Source organism: Puma concolor, chromosome B1 (genome assembly GCF_028749965.1).
Source record: "Puma concolor isolate L17-30 chromosome B1, mPumCon1.1.hap2, whole genome shotgun sequence".
Taxonomy (NCBI): domain Eukaryota; kingdom Metazoa; phylum Chordata; class Mammalia; order Carnivora; family Felidae; genus Puma; species Puma concolor.
Genome location: NC_141670.1, coordinates 59664184 through 59684030, shown reverse-complemented (window position 1 = coordinate 59684030; position 19847 = coordinate 59664184). Strand labels below are relative to the sequence as shown.

General features: G+C 36.6%; 1 protein-coding gene across 9 annotated transcripts in view; it reads right to left on the bottom strand.

The window, feature by feature from the left end:
* Nucleotides 1–1054: 1054 nt before the first annotated feature.
* Nucleotides 1055–19847, bottom strand: part of NEK1 (NIMA related kinase 1) — a 237355-nt gene continuing 218562 nt past the window's right edge. For 4 of the 9 annotated variants that reach the window (XM_086703865.1, XM_086703868.1, XM_086703871.1 and 1 more), the window contains one exon: nucleotides 17423–17535. In XM_086703865.1, the coding sequence (XP_086559991.1) occupies nucleotides 17447–17535 (89 nt within the window). In that variant the 3' untranslated portion in view covers nucleotides 17423–17446. Of the gene's footprint in view, nucleotides 2277–11451; nucleotides 11507–17420; nucleotides 17536–19847 lie in introns of those variants that run through there. The other 5 variants (XM_086703869.1, XM_086703870.1, XM_086703872.1 and 2 more) reach the window with 5 other exon arrangements.

Here is a 19847-nt window from a genome sequence, read left to right as displayed (position 1 = left end):
GATTCTCCAACCTGAATGGGCACTTGTCTTTGCCTTTTACCTCCTTTGCTCCATGAGCCACTGTATCAAAGTGGGAGGTGTCAGACACTTTCAGGTCAAAACTGCCTGTTTCTCTCCATAGTCGCTCAGCTCTGGGTTAGGGTTTTCCACAAAAGTTTGGCCTTGCAATTCATCTTCTGTATTTTCAGATGTATATTAAAGACATGCACATGTAATCTTTCAAGATCCATCGGCAATGCAGTGATAAAACGTAGAGTATTTTTTAACTTATGAGAAAAAAAACTCTTTATTTAGCAGTAAAAAATTTTCAGCAGGGAGGTTAATTATAATGGTGTGTGATATTCCTAAGAACAGGAAATCTCTGCCAAATTCTTAATGCATTAATGCTAAATATACTTTTTCTAATTGAATCTGTTCTTTTTCACTCTCCAGAGGAAATAAATTTTTAAAAGCCCAATGTGCTGCTAATAGCACAGTTTTAGACCTGGAACTAATTTGACCCTGGCCTTTTATGCAAGTGACTTCATTCATGTTACAACTCAATGTCTTTGCCTGTTAAATGGAGATAATACTAAATTATCTTCATTGCTCTTTCTAGTTCTAAAATTTTTATGAATCTATAGATGCTTCCACATTTCACCTCAACACCTATAATAGACCTTATGAAACAATAATAGTCCTCTTCCCACTGGCACAATCCTTCCATAATAACAACCCAGAGCCACTTGCTACCAATTGACTGGAGATGGCACAAATCCTATTTGTCATCTCTGTTCTTATCTTCTGAAATATAGTTAGACAACATTTCTACTGTGTTATATCCTTAGTAGCTTTTCTAATAGTTCTAATAGGCGAAGAATTAGAAAACAACTCCCTAAAAGATCATTCTCATTTTTCGGGATTGTAGAAAATTCAAGTGTAGAATTCAAATTCTTCTTTGGAAAAAAAAAAAATAATGGAAATCATCAGGTAAACCAACACACAGAAGTATTCTCAGCTCATTATAAAAGCATTCTATTAAGTGCAAATAAGCATAAGACAACTGATAGTGTACTTCAGGTAGAGAATATAAATTTTAATAGTAATATCATAAAATAAACAAACATATAAAAATCAAGTATTTAGTTTTGGATGTTAGAAATAATATACATAATAAACTCAGCACAGTCCTGATAGTGCTGCAAGATAAGATTTTACTGTTCAAATTACAGATTATGCCAATCGGGCTGCTCTGTACTCTGGGTTTCAAAAATTATGCTTTTATTACTAAAAGCATCTGGACTTAAGACATCTCTAATGAAACCTGGCATATTGCAGTCGAAACTGTGTGACCATCATTTTAATGACCATAATGGAAATAAAATAGGCAAACATTTCCCCCCTTTGGAATATTAGTTACCCAAACTGTCACAGTATCAAAATAAAAATGATTCCTTTCTCCTTTTTCTGTACTGCCTTGGAAGCATATACACGAGAGGAAGTTAAAGCAAAAAGGGCAACTTTATGATATATGCTATGTCGATGTTAAAACTCACAGACTGATTTTTAGATATAATATTCCTGATTCTGGTCCTTAAAAAGAAACAATTAACCAACTTTTTTCAATATCAGGAAATGAAATTTTGCTATTTTTCCATAATCAAATTTTTCAATGATTTCTAAGACCATTTCTATAGCCTGTTCCACTGAGCTAGTTCAGGAGACACACTGGTTGAAAAAGGACTGAGAATATAAACTTTAAGGCTAAAAATTCCATCTTTAAAATGTAAAAATTTAAATAGAGCCCTTGACAAGGTTATTATAATAACACCAAATTGCTGGCTATGAAAACATGTAGACAGAAAAAAAGGTCATGCTTAAATATTTAAATGAAAAACCAGAGGCAAGTCTTCCATAACTTAAGTAATTCTTTCAACCTAAACACACTTGCTGAAATTGAAAGTTACCTTACTGCACTGGTAAATCTTTTTCAAAACCATTAAGTCCAGTTCTGGATCAATGTCTCTTATGCTTTGGTTGGATAATTTAATAAATATTCTGTAAGAGGTAACTATAGAACTTAATGAACAAAATAAAATAGATAAAATACTAGAATCTTAATTGAAAAATGGCATGTTTCTCCATCTTTTTCATGCAGTCAGCATGCCCACCTTAAATCTGATATTTGTAAAAAATTGCTCTATTTCCCACTGCAGCTTGTTTTTCTGATGAGCCAAATGTAAATGCTTTCATACAGTTGAGGATTAAAGAATTTTCCAATAATTATTCATCATTATCTGTAGAAAAGAAAAAAAACTAGTTCACTTCATTGCAAATCAAACAGTATAAATCTTCTTAGCAAAAAACTCATTCTTTTTCATGTTAAAAGAGCTTTAATGTTTAAATGTAGCTTTTATTTAATAACACTTAATATTATTTAATATCACATACTCAGTGTAAAATATGCAAACAATACAATGAAGAATAAAGTGGGAAATAAAAATCACCTATAAGACAGATAACCAATGTTAGTAATTCTATGTAAATCTTGTTATATTTCCTCCTTAAAGCACATAATGGATGGATGAATGGATAAGTGCTAAAGCAAGATTATAAAATGTTAATGGCAGAATTTAGGTGTTAGATATGTGGGTGATAAATGTAAACTTTCAACTTTTATATATGATGAAAATTTAAAGTATGTTGAGAAGGAATAAATCATGGATATACTCCATGTCAGTTTCAGTTTGTGCATATTATTTTATTTTATGGATAAGGCATAATTAAATTAGCCATTTCTACTTATAAACACTTTGGTTGCTTCCAATTTTTCTTTATTCTAAAAAAACACTGTTGAATGAATTAAACAGACTGCTTGGTTTAATCCTACACAATAATCACTATGTTCCACACTCTAGCAAAAGTGATCTTTTGTTAAAATCCAAGCATCAACTCAAATCACTGTACTGCTTAAAACCCTTCACCAACTCCCCACCACCCCAGCATAGAACCCATGTTCCTTACGTGGATTGCAAAACCCTTCATGATATGACCTTTTAAATATTTCCAGCCTTATCTAGTTTCATCACCCATCTTCTCCAATTGTCCATAGAATATATACTTTAGTAACACTGACTTGGTAATAGTTCCCCTAATAAATTTTGCATGGCTCTATGTTTAAGTACACATACTGATTTGGGGGTAAATTCCCATTCATATTTCAAAATCCAAATCTGATGTCCTCTCCTCTAGGAGAACATTTATTCCAATGTTGCTGGATCATTACTTCAGGCAACACATATGTTATTGCTTCCAATGGTATACTTATCACTCTGTACTATAATTTACTTTTTACCCTTTCAAAAGGTTTCAAATAGAAAAGTACAGAGAGAAAATTAAGGAACACACATGTACATAATAACTAGAATTAATAAAATTTAATTTGGGGCCATATTGGTTTGGATTATTTATTAAGAAAAACAAATTACAGATAGAGAGTACCCTTTTCCAGTCTTCTTGACCTTTCTTCTTGGCCAAGGTCATTATCAGTATCCCCAAAGTGATGTGTATCTTTTTCCTCCCATGGTTTTTTACTTTTATTGCATATATGCACAGCTAAATAAAATTGCTTTTAAACATTATATAAATGGTACCCTTTCCTACGTATTTCATTCATCACATTTGTGGGGTTTACCTATACTGATAAAAACTTATTTCATTTGTTTTAACTGATATATAGAGCTTCATTACATCAACACAGCACAATATTCTAGCTAAAATGAATGTGGAAGGAAGGTACGTGTTTCCTTTTTAAGAATTTATAAGCTTTGACTGCCAAGATTGATATTCTACATGAGGAGCTGGTGGCCTCTGCCCTTCTACGGCTGGCCAGTTATACTCCTTTCCTTCTTACAGGAATTTTTTAGGAATAATATAAAATAGTTAACACATTTTACTAGTTCTATTTGACTTCTGACTCTGGATAGTACTTAGCTATGGCCTAAACAGCATTGATTTTACCAACAGTGGCAGATGTAGATGTTTACCAAACCTATACTCTAATAGTTTCAGGCAGCTGAAGACAGGCCATCTTTTGAGGACTCAGATCATTTCCAATGAAATAAAACAGAAATGTTTCAGACAATCTTATTTTTAACTTATTTCTTAATGACACTGATACCACTTTTGGGTGAACTAGATATAATTTACCTATCCTCTCCCTTCATTAATCTCCCTCTCTCCTAAAACAGAAAATAAAAGTGTGTAAGCACCTTTTGCAGATGACACAATTAATTACTATTTTCAAACTTTTTTTAAATGTTTATTTATTTTTGAGACAGAAAGTCAGAGCTTGAGTGGGGGAGGGGCAGAGAGAGAGAGGGAGACACAGAATCCGAAGCAGGCTCCAGGCTCTGAGCTGTCAGCACAGAGTGCGACACGGGGCTTGAACACACGAACTGTGAGATCATGACCGGAGCCGAAGTTGGATGCTTAACCGACTGAGCCACCCAGGCGCCCTTAATTATTGTTTTCTAATGTGGCCTAAAAGAATAACTACATCGAGGGTCTAAGTATTTCCAATAAGAATGACTCTGAAATAGTTATTCTAAATCCATTTACTGTCTTTTAACTATCTAATGACTAACAAAACAAAATAGCAAGTTAATTTATTCATATAGTTCCATATAATTTTATAACCAGCTTAGTGAGTTTATATATTAATAAGTTGTAATGTTTTAGGGGCTTCAGTAAGATATTTTTAGAAAGGTTTCCAGGGTAGGCATCTGACTTTATCTGCTTTATACTTTTTCTAAGCTAAAGGAATTACTGACAGGCTTTATGATACAGAATTTCATGGTCCTCATTCCCTTTTCAACTGTATAATACAGAAATTCTGAGATTGTTTCTTTTTCTTTTTTTAGATTGAAGACTAACTGACACACAATACTGTATTAATATCAAGTGTACGACACACTGATTTGGTATTTATATATGCTGCAAAATGGTCACCACAATAAGTCTAGTTACCATCTGTCACCATATAAAGATGCTATAGTATTATTAACTATATTCCCTATGCTGTACATTATATCCCTTGTCATCTTTAATAACCGGAAGACTGTCCCTCTTAATCTGTTCACTTATTCCATCCATCCTCGCATCTTCCCACTCCTCCGGCAACCATATGTTTGTTCTCTGTATCTATGAGTCTGTTTTTGCTAGGATTTGTTTCTTTTGTTTCTCAGATTCCACAGGTAAATAAAGTCATATGGTATTTGTCTTTCTCTGATTTATTTCATACAGCACAATATGCACCCATGTTGTTGCAAATGGCAATAATTCACTCTTTCTATGGCTGAGCAGTATTCTACTGTGTACACCTGCCACATCTTCTTTATCCATTTATCTATGGACATTTACATTGCTTCCATATTTGGGCTCCTGTAAATATCACTGCAAAAACATATGAATGCATGTCTTATTAAATTAGCATTTTCCTTTTCTTGGGATAAATACCTGGAAATGGAATTGCTGGATTGTATGGTAGTTCAATTTTTAATATTTTGAGGAATGTCCTGATTTCCATAATGGCTGAACCAATTTATTCACACCAACAGTGCATGAAAGTTCCCTTTTCACTACTTCCTTGTCAACACTTGCTATTTCCTATCTTTTTGATAACAGCCATTCTCACAGGCATAAGGTGGTATCTTATTGTGGTTTTGATTTGTAATTAGTGATGTGAAGCATCTTTATGGGTGCCTGTTGGCTATCTTTACGTCTTCTTTGGAAAAGTAGCCGTACAGTTTCTCAGTCTTGTTTTAATCTATTTTTTTCCATACTGATTTTATGAAGAAAATATATAATTTAAAAAATATATAATTCTTTATATGTTTGATATTAATCCCCTATTGCATATATCCTTTGTGACTATCTTCTCCCATTCAGTAAGTTGCCTTTTCATTTTGTTGATTCATTTTGTTTTCTTCACTGTGCAAAAGCTTTTTAGTTTATGTGAAGCCACTTGTACATTTTTGCTTTTGTTGTCCTTGCCAGAGGAGACAGATCCAAAAACTACCTATGTTTTATTATTGCAGTTTTATGGTTTGAGGTCTTATTTTGCCTTTAATCCATTTCTTAAAATTAAAAAAAAATTTAATGCCCATGTGGGAGGGGCAGAGAGAGAGAGGGACAAACAGCATCCGAAGCAGTCTCTGCACTGACAGCAGAGAGCCTGATGTGGGGGTTGAACTCATGAACCGCAAGATCATTAATGACATAGCCAAAGTTGGGGCTTAACCAAATGAAACACCCAGGTGCCCCAGTCTTTAATCCATTTTAAGTATATTTTTATATATGGTATAAGAAAGTGGTCCATTCTCATTCTTTTACATGTACCTGTCCAGTCTTCCCAATTTCACTTATTTTTAAAAATTTTTTAAAAATGTTTATTTATTTTTGAGAGAGAGAGAGAGAGAGAGAGAGAGAGAGAGAGAGAGGATACAAGCAGGGGAGGAGCAGAGAAAGAGAGGGAGACACAGAATCCGAAGCAGTCTCCAAGCTCTGAGCTGTAGTACAGAGCCTGTCATGGTGCTTGAACCAATGCATCGTGAGATCATGACCTGAGCTGAAGTCAGATGCTCAACTGACTGAACCACCCAGGTGCCCTACCCAATTTCACTTATTGAAGAGATGGTCTTTGCCCTGTTAATTTCTTGCCTCTTTTGTTGTATGTTAATTGAAGATACAAGCATATAAGCATGGGTTCATTTCTGGGCTCTCGATTCTGTTCCACTGATATTTGTGTCTGTTTTTGTGCGAATTTTGGTTACTACTGCTCTGTAGAATAGTTTAACATCAGGCAGTTTGATATTTTCAGGTTTGTTCTTTTTTTTCCCCCCATTTGCAAGCAATATCTTTTATATCCCTTAACTTTCAGCCTGTGTGCATTTTAAGATCTGAAGTGAGTTTCTGGACTTTTTCCTCTTTTTATTTTGTTTATTTATTTATTGAGAGACAGAGCATGAACAGAGAAAGGGGAGTGAGAGAAGAATTCCAAGCAGGCTCTGCACTGCCCCAATATGAGGCTCAAACTCATGAACCTGTGAGATCATGACCTCAGCTGAAATCGAGAGCTGGATGCTTAATTGAATGAGCCACCCAGGCATCCCACTTTTTCTTCTTTTTATATACATATCTATATATACATAGCCTATAAATACATTATATATAATAGCCTACCTATGTCTTTTGATTGGAGCATTTAGGCTACTTACACTTAAAGCAATTATACGTAAGTATATATTTATTGTCATTCTGCTGTTTTCTGGCTGTTTCTGTAGTTCTTCTCTGTTCCTTTTTCTCTTGCTCTCTTCTTTATGATTTGATAATTTTCTTTAGAGTTAAGTTTGGATGCCTTTCTCTTTATTTTTTTGTGCATGCATCATTGGTTTTTGGTTTGTGGTTACTGTGAGGTTCATATATAACAACTCATTTTTACTTCCCCCACGTCATCTTGAAGTTTTTGATGTCATACTTTATTTTACATCTTTTTCTTTACTATCTCATAAGTAATTATTGTAAATTTAGTTGAGTGTTTTTGTCTTTAACCCTCATATTAGCTTTATAAGTCACTGATTCACTACCTTTTCTATATGTTTGCCTCAACTAGTAAGATTTTTTTCTTTTACATAATTTTTTATTTCTAGTTATGGCCTTTTTTTTCCTGTTTAAATAAAGCCCTTTAATATTTCTCTTTGTAAAGCTGATTTAGTAGTGATGAATCCTTGTAGTTTTTGTCTGGGAAACTGTATCACCCCTTCAATTCTGAATGCTAACCTTGGCAGGGAGACTATTCCTGTTTGTTTGTTTGTTTGTTTGTTTGTTTGTTTTTTCCAACTCTCTTCTGGCCTTCGGAATTTCTGCTGAAAAATCAGCTGATAGTCTATAAGGGTTCCTTTACATGTAACTTTTTCTCTTGATGCTTTTAAGATTTTATCTTTAATTTTTGACATTTTAATTATTATGTGTCTTGCTGTGGATCTCTCTGGGTTCATCTTGTTTGGGACTCTCTGTGCTTCCTAGATCTGGATGTGTCTCCTTCTCTAGGCTACGGGAAGTTTTCAGCTATCATTTCTTAAATTTTTGACCCTTTCTCTCTCTCTTCTCCTATTGAGTCACCTATAATGGCCAATGTTAGTACACTTGATGTTATTGTAGAGGTTCCTTCAAGGATCCTAGTTTTCTTATTTCGTTCTGTTGTTCAGTTTGGGTGATTTCTAATATCTGTTTACAGTTCATTGATCTATTCTTCTGCATCATCTAATCTATTTATTCTCTCTAGTGTGTTTAACATTTCTGTTAAAGTATTCTTCCTCTCTGATTGGCATTTTATTTTCTATCTCTGTTGAAATTCTCATTGTGTTCATCCATTCTCCTGAGTTTGGTCAGCATTTTCATGACCATTATGCTGTACTCTTTATCAGGTAGATTGCTTTTCTTCATTTTCTTTAGTTCTTTTTCTAGGGTTTTGCCTTGTTCTTTTGTTGGCACATATCCCTCCAACTTCTCATTTTGCCTAACTCTCTGTATCTGTTTCTATGTATTAGGTGGATCAGATACATCTCTTGGTCTTGAAGTAGGGCCTTATGTAGATGTCCTGTGGGGCCCAGAAGCATGATCTCACCCCCACCCCTGGCCACCAGAGCCAGGTGCTTCAGGGAGCACCTTTGAGGGCTGCATATGTCCTCCTGTTGTGGGATCTTCACTGCTGTGGATACACTGGTGGGTGGGGCTTGTCTCTGGTCCAGATGGCAGTGAAGCCCAGCCAAGAAACAGGGTTCTACAGAACTCAGAGTGGTGCATGACCCCTGGCATTAGCTGTGCACAGGAAGGATTCCATAATGGCTCCTGCCAGTGCTGGCATTAGCATGGCAGAATAAGTTAGTAAAAATGGCTGCTGTGCGTGTATCTGTTCCTGGAGAGAATCTAGCAATTGCTCTGAGATTAGTTAAGTATTCTCCTTCAATTGTGGTCTATGTGCTTTTTTATATGGTGTTTTGTGTTGGTTTCCAGGTCTAATGAGTCTGCACTCAACACCTGTAAGACTGGGTTTTCCTTTCTGTATAGCTTTACGTTGATTTCCAAAGGCAGATGTTTTGGGGGCTTGTCTCTCTTATGCAGAATCTAAGGGCTGAGGTGCCTGATGTTGAGAATCACTCCTCATGAAAAAGTTCTTTACCTGTGATATCCCTCCTGACCATGGAGTCCTGCAACTAGAGTGTGGGTTTTTTTCTGTAGTGAGACCCTATCTCTCCCTCTTCTATACATCTCAGTGCTGCCCCTTGTTGTGGAGGCTCCATTCTTCCACTTTCTAAGTCCCCTTCATCAGAGGGAATTATTTCAGAGTTGTGGATTTGTTGTGCCTGTGGGAGGAGGTGAGTTCAGGATCCTCATATGCTGCCATGTTGAACTCTCTCCCTGATATCACTTCTTGAAAAGAGTATAACCCTATCCTGATTTCTGGTGTTTTGCAGGAGAGACAGACTTCTGTGTAGGCATATATCCTTTTGAAGCCACTCAATTATCCAACACCAACAAAAAAAGTGTCAATTTTACCTTGTGGCTTAGTCCACAGTTATAATTCTCCACTTAAGGAGCAATACAAATAGGGGTGCCTGAGTGGCTTAGTTGGTTGGGTTTCTGACACTTAATTTCAGCTCAGGTCGTGATCTCATGGGATTGGGATTCTTTCTCCCTTTCCCTCTGCCCCTCTTGTGCACACACTGTCTCTCAAGATAAATACTAAAAAAAAAAAAAAAAAAAAAAAAAAGAATACCAAAGAAAAGTTTTCCAAATATTTATCAAGCAGAGTTGAACCCCAAATACATTGTTGATTACCTAAAAAAAGCAGTACTGAAATAATACCTATGGAGAACTGACCAAAGGATAAACAGTCTGAATATAACTAGTTTGGTACTATTCACAGATTTACATAAATGGAGTCATTCTCTGGCTTATCCATGTCCTACTAAGAGAAAGAGGCCCATGAAATCCAAACATTGTAAAAATTACTGAAGATAACTTTTAGTTTATTATAGTACTATTTTATAAAATAGGGTCCAAGATCTCAATAAAATCAGAAATCTTCAAGTTCCAGATGTTTAATTTTTATATGTTAATTTTGATAGCAAAAATATTATTTCAATATTTAGAAGAAAATCATATTTTACAGTAATAACTATCAACTGACACATATTTGAAAGACTAACACTTGAGTTTTTCACTGAGGTCTATGGACTTAGATTCTTAAAGAAATTTTCCCCTTTAAAGGAATTCACAAGTTATTAAACTTTGAGGAACACTATTGTTGTGCCTTTTTTTCAAGAATCATGGGAAAATTGTTACTTTAATACCAAAAATAGCTGTCCTCTGAGTGACATGTTTTGTCTCAAGAATACTGTGACTCATGTAATTAACTAGGTTTCCTGCTTTGCTAGAAAGATAAGCACCAAATTTATGACATAGTCTCCACTAAATGTGGAGAACCTCTGAATATTAAGTTTGTATTCTCACCTCATTCTTGGCTTAATATTCATTGCTTATGCTAATTTGCCTGATAGGCTTTCCCAAGCATTTTTTTAAATTAATTTTATCTTGTACTGTATATATTTTTAAGTGGAGTGTTAAATTTTTTGAGACAAGATAGAATACAAATAAAACTTAGGAAAATCTATATTGTTAAAAATTAAGCATGAACATTTTAAACATTCTTTAAATCCTCATATCATTTTAGCATATAAAAATATCTTTAAAATAACAGGATTAACAGTAACAGACATTCTAGAATGGAATTCTTATTCAGAATACTCAGAATCAGTTAACAAATTCACTTAAAATATTAGGCTCGTTACTTCCTGATGAGATACCTAAAAACCAAAGACCACAAATTATTTATCTTGATCACCCACTTCATTCACTAAACTTGGTTTCAGAAACTTTAAACTTTTTACAAAAAACAAATGTGCCCAGAATAAATATTCATACAAAAAAGTCAAAAGAATCCTGTAGATAAGCTGTCAGTGAAATTCCAGAACTATCAAGATATTTTGTGTCATAGAGCATCTTCATTAGATAAGTCTATACCTCTACTTTGAAGAAACTATTATTTATTTGGCTACCTAAATTTGGACACCCCCCCCCCCCCCACATACACACACACTCAAGGAGGAGAAAAGAATCAACAGTAGATTAGCAGATGCAGAACCCAGTGGCAATCTGGGAGACAGGGTAATGGAAAGCACCCAGGCTAAATAGCAAAAAGAGAAAAGGATTTTTAAAAATGAGGACAGGTTAAGGGATCTCTTGGACAACATCAAGTGAATAAACATTCATATTGTAGGGGTCCAAGAGGAAGAAGACAAAGGGGTAGAGAATTTATTTGAGGACGTAACAGCTGAAAAATTCCCTAACCTGGGGAAGGAAGTAGAGATCCAGGTCCAAGAAGCACAGGGAACTCCAAGGAGGCCTACACCAGGACACATAATAATTAAAATGTCAAAGGTTAAGAATGAAGAGAGAATATTAAAGGCAACAAGAGAGAAACAATAAGTTACCTATATGGGAAAACCAGTAAGGCTACTAGCTAATTTATCAGCAGAAAATTTACAAGCCAGAAGGGAGTAGCATAATATATTCAAAGTGCTGAATGGAAAAAAAACCTATGAAAAAGAATACTCTACTTGGCAATATTATCATTCATATTTGAAGGAAAGAGTTTCTCAGATAAACAAAAAATAAAGGAATTTATTACTACTAAACCAGCCTTACAAGAAATGTTAAAGGGAATTCATTAAGCTGAAAAGAAATAGCTATAATTAGACATAAAATCATGAGGGAGAAAAAAATAAGTTTTTTAAGAATGTATTTGGGGGCTTTTGGGTTGGTTAAGCATCCGACTCTTGCTTTTGGCTCAGGTCATGACCTCACAGTTTATGAGATCAAGCCACATATTGACAGCACAGAGACTGCTTGGGATTCTCTCTCTCACCTCTCTCTCTGCCTCTACTCTCACATGCACATTCTCTTTAAACAAACAAATAAACAAACAAACAAACATTAAAAAAAATACTGGCTCTGCTCCAATCACTTTTTTTTTTTTTAAATTTTTTTTTAACCTTTATTTATTTTTGAGACAGAGGGAGACAGAGCATGAATGGGGGAGGGTCAGAGAGAGGGAGACACAGAATCGGAAACAGGCTCGAAGCTCTGAGCCATCAGCCCAGAGCCCGACGCGGGGCTCGAACTCACGGACCGCGAGATCGTGACCTGGCTGAAGTCGGACGCTTAACCGACTGCGCCACCCAGGCGCCCCTCCAATCACTTTTTAAAAAATAGGTAGACTAGTATGTGGACCCTGAGTTTGTCTTGTCCCTGAACCGCAGCTAGATCAGCATCAAACCATTTCAGACACCTAGGAAATTGATCTGAGGATTAACACAACAATCTGCATCATTAGAGCCAGAGAACTTAGCAGATATGCAGAGAGATGAACTGAGGGAGAGAAGAGCCACAGGGGTAGGGAGCTGTTTTGAGAGAGAGAGGACAGAGAGAGAAAGAGAAAGGGGGAGAGTGCAGCACATTGGGATTGTGCAGAAAAGCACTCCCCCCGAAAGTATCTGGAGAGAAAGAGTGAAAACACTTGCAGGGGACTAGACAAGAAATCTGTTTCCCAAAACCATTGATGGGGAGAAAGGAGAGTTTTCAGTACCACCAGGATTCTATAAACAGTGGAGCAGAGTCTGAAGTTCTGGAGTTCAGTGTCTGGTGGTGTTCCAGTGAAGAAGCAGAGTGAATCCCTAGGAGCAGGCAGCAGGGTCTGAGGGATCCATGTGCCACATGGGGAGAAGCAGTTTCTCTGCTTGGAATGCATTTGGTAGAGGTCATATAGCTCCCTGCAGGCAAAAGTCCTGGCAGAATCCAGAGAGCTGCCATGTTTAGGGATACTGGAACAAAGATGCCAGAATGCAGCAAAATCTGGTAATGGCTATGTGTTGTGATTTAACATAAACTCTGAGCCTCTGCTGCTGCACGATCACATAAACGTTTTCTGGGACAAGCTGGCACTTGGCCATTACTCAGAACAGCAAACCCTCCCCCAGAGAAACAGTGTGTGTCCAAGCCAAGGGGGTCTCTAAAGTGTTGGGTTTTAAAACACAGTCCCTCCTGAGATAAAACTCTGGAGGCACCACCTGGAAGGCAGCTTGGAGACATACAGGGTAAAGGCAAGAAGTGGACAGAAGCCAGAGAAAAAGAAGGGGTGCTTGACTGCATGTCTGTGAGAGAATATAATTACTGGGCTAGAAACTAGAGAGCCAGGTGAAGCCATGTTCACTTTCAGAGCAGGCCAACACGCATCAACCCCAGTGAACTAAACAGTGCCACCAAGTAGAGAACAGAGCTGTTACACCAAGCCCTACCTACCTGCACCCCTAGAAGACCAGCACAAATCCCTTCCACCGCTTAGTCTATTGACTACAGTGTGCTACAAAGTTTCAGTTATAGGGGAAACTGAATGTAACTTCATTCAAGTTTCATTCTGTTTGCTGGTTTATTTGTTCATTTTCTTTGCTTCTGCTTTTGTTTGTGTTGTTTTCTTCTTTTTCTCTTTGATACAAAAGAACAATTTTTTTATTCTATTTTATTTTATTTTATTCAATTTCATTATTTAAAATTTTTTTTAAAAATTTTAACATTTATTTATTTTTGAGACAGAGAGAGACTGTGAGTGGGGAATCGGAAGAAAGAGAGGGAGGCACAGAATCGGAAGCAGGCTCCAGGCTCTGAGCTGTCAGCACAGAGGCTGACGTGGGGCTCAAACTCACAAACCATGAGATCATGACCTGAGCTGAAGTCAGACGCTTAACCAACTGAGCCACCCAGGTGCCCCTATTTAAACGTTTTTTAACTTTTTTTTTCTTTCTTTTTTTTCTCTTTTATATCAAGCTTCTCCCAACAAGAAGACTGAAAAACACCTAGGATCTAGCTTCCTTTATCTGATATTTTTTGTTTTGTTTTTATGTTTTATATTTAATTATTTTATTAATTTTTTTTCTTCCCCCAAAATTACAAGATGGAGGAATTCACCCCAAAAGAAAGAATAGGAAGAAATGATGGCCAGGGATTTAATCAACACATTTATAAGCAGGATATCTGAACTAGAATTTAAACCACTATTACTCGGGGCCCCTGGGTGGCTTAGTCACAGTTAAGCATACGACTCTTGGTTTCAGCTCAGGTCATGATCTCATGGTTCGTGGGTTTGAGCTCCACACCAGGCTCCATGCTGTCAGTTAGGAGCCTGTTTGGGATTTTCTCTCTCTCCTTCTCTCTCGGGTCCTCCCCCGCTTATACTCTCTCTCTCAAAATAAGTAAACAAACTTTAAAACCATGATTACTAGAATACTAGCTGGGGTTGAAAAAAGCATAGAAGACACCAGAGAATCCCTTTGTACAGAAATAAAAGAAGTAAAATCTAGTCAGGATGAAATTAAAAATGCTGTAACTGAGATGCAATCGCAAATGAATGTTGTGACAGCAAGGACAGATGAAGCAGAGCAGTGAATCAGTCAAATAGAAGATAAAATTATGGAAAATAATGTAGCACAAAAAAAGAGGGAAAGAAAGACAAAAGAGCACGATACAAGACTTAGAGAACTCAGCGACTTATTAAAGAGGAATAACGTTTATATCATAGGAGTCCCAGAAGATAAAGAGAGAGAAAAAGGCACAGAAAGTTTATGTGAGCAAATTATGGCTGAAAACTTTCCTAACCTAGGGAAGGACACAGACATCAAAATCCAAGAAGCACAGAGAACTACCATTAGATTCAACAAAACCAACTATCATCAAGGCATATTATAGTCAAATTCACAAAATACACAGACAAGGAAACAATTATGAAAGCAGCAAGGGGAAAAAAAAGTCCTTAACCTATAAGGGAAAACAGATCAGGTTTGCAGCAGATCTGTTCACAGAAACTTGGCAGGTCACAAAGAAGTGGCAGGACATATTCAACGTGCTGAATTGGAAAAATATGCAGCCAAGAATGTTTTATCCAGCAAGGCCATCATTCAGAACAAAAAGAGAGATAAAGAGTTTCCCAGACAAACAAAAACTAAGGGAATTCATGACCACTAAACCAGCCCTGCAAGAAATTTTAAGGGGGACTCTTCAAGTGAAGAAAACAAAACAAAACAAAACAGAAAAGACCCACAGCAACAAAGACTAGAAAGGACCAGAGAACATCACCAGAAACATCAACTCTACAGAAAACACAATGACACTAAATTCCTATCTTTCAATAATCATTCTAAATGTAAGTGGACTAAATGCTCCAATCAAAAGACATAGGTATGGATTAAAAAACAAGACCCACCTATATGCTGCCTACAAGAGACTCATTAAGACAAAAAGATACCTGAAGAATGAAAATAAGGGGATGGAGAACCATCGATCATGCTAATGAATGTCAAAAGAAAGCCAGAGGCACCTGGGTGGCTTAGTCTTTGAGCATCTGACTTTGGCTCAGTTCATGACCTTGTGGTTCCCGAGTTAGAGCTCCACATTGGGCTTGCTGCTGTGAGCCTCTCAGCACAGAGCCCACTTTGGATTCTCTCTCTCTCTGCTCCACCCCCACTTGTGCTCTCCTCCCCAAAAAGAGAAAGCCAGAATAGCCATACTTATATCAGACAAATTAGACTTTAAAACAAAGACTGTAACAGGAGATGAAGGAAATTATACCATAATTAAGGGGTCTATCTACCAAGAAGACGTAACAATTATAAATATTTATGCCCCCAACTTGAAAGCACCCAAATATATAAAACAATTAATTACAAACATAAAGAAACTCATTCATAATAATACAATAATAGTAGGGGACTTTAACACCCCACTTACAACAATGGACAGATCTAAGCAGAAAATGAACAAGAAAACAATGGCTTTGAATGACACGCTGGACTGGATGGACTTAACAGATATAATCAGAACATTTCACCCTAAAGCAGCAGAGTACACATCTGTCTTGAGTGCGCATGGGACATTCTCCAGAATAGATCACAGTCTGGGTTACAAATCAGCCCTCAACATGTACAAAAAGATTAAGATCATACCATGCACATTTTCAGACCACAACACTATGAAACATGAAATCAAGGGGCGCCTGGGTGGCTCAGTCGGTTAAGCGTCCGACTTCAGCTCAGGTCACGATCTCGCGGTCCGTGGGTTCGAGCCCCGCGTCGGGCTCTGGGCTGATGGCTCAGAGCCTGGAGCCTGCTTCCGATTCTGTGTCTCCCTCTCTCTCTGACCCTCCCCCGTTCATGCTCTGTCTCTCTCTGTCTCAAAAATAAATAAACGTTAAAAAAAAAAAAAAAACCAAACATGAAATCAACCACAAGAAAAAAATTTGGAAAGGCCACAAATACTTGGAGATTAAAAAACATCCTACTAAAGAATGAATGGGTGAACCAAGAAATTAAAGAGGAAATTTAAAAGTACATGGAAATGAAAACAAGACAGTCCAAAACCTCTGGGATGCAACAAAGGTGGTCATAAGAGGGAAGTATATCCAGGCCTTCTTAAAGAAGGAAGAAAGCTCTCAAATATACAACCCAACCTTACAACCAAAGAAGCTGGGAAAAGAACATCAAATGAAGCCTAAAACCAGCAGAGAAAGGGAAATAATAAAGATTAGAGCAGAAATCGGTAGAAACAGTAGAAACAGATCAATGAGACCAGGAGCTAGTTCTTTGAAAGAATTAACAAAATGGATAAACGCGTAGCCAACGTTATTTAAAAGGAAAGGCCCAAAATACATAAAATCACAAATGAGAAAGGAGAGATGACAACCAACACTGCAGAAACACCAATAATAATAAGAGGATATAATTGGGCAATCTGGAAGAAATGGGCAAATTCCTAGAAACATATAAACTATCCAAAATGAAACAGGAGGAAATAGAAAATCTGAATAGACCCAAAACCAGTAAAGAAATTGAATCAGTAATAAAAAAAATCTCCCAACAAGAGTCTAGGATCAGATGGCTTCCCAGGGGAATTCTATCAAACATTTAGAGAAGAGTTAATACCTATTCTTTTGAAGATGTTAATTTTATTTTATTTATTTATTTATTTATTTTTTTAATTTATATATGAAATTTATTGTCAAATTGGTTTCCATACAACACCCAGTGCTCATCCCAAAAGGTGCCCTCCTCATGAAGATGTTAATTTTAAAAAACCAAAACCCAAAAAACAAAAAACAGAAATGGAAGGAAAACTTCCAAACTCACTCTGTGAAGCCAGCATTACCTTGATTCCAAAACCAGATAAAGACTTCACTATAAAGGAGAATTACAGACCAATTTACCTGATGAACATGGATGCAAAAATTCTCAACAAGATACTAGAAAATCGAATCCAACAATACACTAAAAGAATTATTCCCCATGATCAAGTGTGATTTTTTTCTGGGCTGCAGGAGTGGTTCAATGTCTGCAAATCAATCAACATGATACACCACATTAATAAAAGAAAGGATAAGAACCAAGATCCTCTCACCAAATGCAGACAAAGCATTTGATGAAATACAGCATTCTTTCTTGACAAAAGCCCTCAAGAAAATAGGGATACAAGGATCACACTTCAAGACAATAAAGGCCATATACAAAAGACCCACAGCTAATATCACCCTGAATGGGACAAAACTGAGAGCTTTCCCCCTAAGGTCAGGAACACAACAGGGATGTGTACTTTTATTATTGTTGTTCAACACAGTACTGGAAGTCCAAGCCTCAACAATCAAACAACAAAAAGAAATAAAAGGCATCCAAATTGGCAAGGAAAAAGTCAAACTTTCGCTCTTTGCAAATGCCACGATACTATATGTGGAAAACCTGAAAGACTCCACCAAAAACTGCTAGAACTGGTACATGAATTCAGCAAAGCTGCAGGATATACAATCATGTACAGAAATCTGTGTCATTTCTATACACCAATAATGAAGCAGCATAAAGAGAAATCAATGAAGTCATCCCATTTACAATTGCACCCAAAACCATAAAACACCTAGGAATAAACCCAACCAAAGAGGCAAAAGATCTGTATGCTGAAAACTATAGAAAGCTTATTGAAGAAGATGCAAGGAAATGGAAAAACACTCCATGCTCATGGACTGAAAGAACAAATCCTGTTAAAATGTCCACAGTACCTTTGGGGCACCTGGGTCGCTCAGTTAAGCATCTGACTTCAGCTCAGGTCATGATCTCATGGTTTGTGAGTTTGAGCCCCGCCTCGGGCTCTGTGCTACAGCTCAGAGACTGGAGCCTGCTTAGGATTCTGTGCTTCCCTTTCTCTCTGCCCCTCCCCCACTCATGCTCTCTTTCTCTCTCTCTCAAAAAAAAAAAAAAACTTTAACAAAAGTAAAAATAAATGTCTACACTACCCCAAACAGTCTACAAATTCAATGTAATCCCTATCAAAATAACACCAGCATCCTTCACAGAGCTAGAACAAACAATTGTAGAATTCGTATGGAACCAGAAAAGACTGAGAATAGCCAAAATAATCTTGAAAAAGCAAAGCAAAGCTGGAGGCATCACGATTCTGGATTTAAGCTGTATCACAAAGCTGTAATCAACAAGACAGCCTGGTACTGACACAAAAATAGACACAGACCAATGGAACAGAATAGAGAACCCAGAAATAAATCCACAAATGTATAGACAACTAACCTTTGACAAAGCAAGAAAGAACATCCAATAGGATATTCTTCAGCAAGTGGTGTTGGGAAAACCGGACAGCGACATGCACAAGAATGAACCTGGACCACTTTCTTACTCCATACACAAAAATAAATTCAAAAGGGATGAAAGACCTAAATGTAAGACAGGAAACCATCAAAATCCTAGAGGAGAACACAGGCAGCAAACTCTTTGACCTCAGCCACAGCAACTTCTTACTAGATGTGTCTCCTGAGGCAAGGGAAACAAAACAAAAATGAAACACCAGGATCTCATGAAGACAAGAAGCTTCTGCACAGAGAAGGTAACTGTCAACAAAACTAAAAGGTAACCAATGGAATGGGAGAAGATATTTACAATGACATATCAGACAGGTTAGTATTCAAAATCTATACAAAAACTTATCAAACTTAGTACCCAAAAAACAAATAATGCAATGAAAAAATGGGCAGAAGACATGAACAGACACTTTTCCATGACTAATAGACAAATGAAAAGATGCTCAGCATCACTCATTATCAAGGAAATACGTATCAAACATAACAGACACCACCTCACAGCTGTTGGAATGGTTAAAATTAACAGCTCAGGAAACAACAAATGTTGGCAAGGATGTAGAGAAAGGGAAACATTTTTGCACTGTTGGTGGGAATGCAAACTGGTGCAGTCACTCTGGAAAACAGTATGGAGTTTCCTCCAAAAGTTAAAATAGAGTTACCCTATGACTCATCAATTACACTACTAAGTATTTACCCAAAGGATACAAAAATACAGATTCAAAGCGGTACATGCACCGCAATGTTTATAGTAAAATTATTAACACTAGCCAAACTAAGGAAAGAACCCAGATATCCATCAACTGAAGAATGGACAAAGAAGATGTGGTATACATATACAATGGAATATTACTCAGCAATCCAAAAGAATGAAAAATCTTGCCATTTGCAACAACATGGAAGGAACTAGAATGTATTATGCTAAGTGGAGTCAGTCATAGAAAGAGAAATATCATATAATTTCACTCATATGTGGAATTTAAGAAATACAACAGACGAACATAGGGGA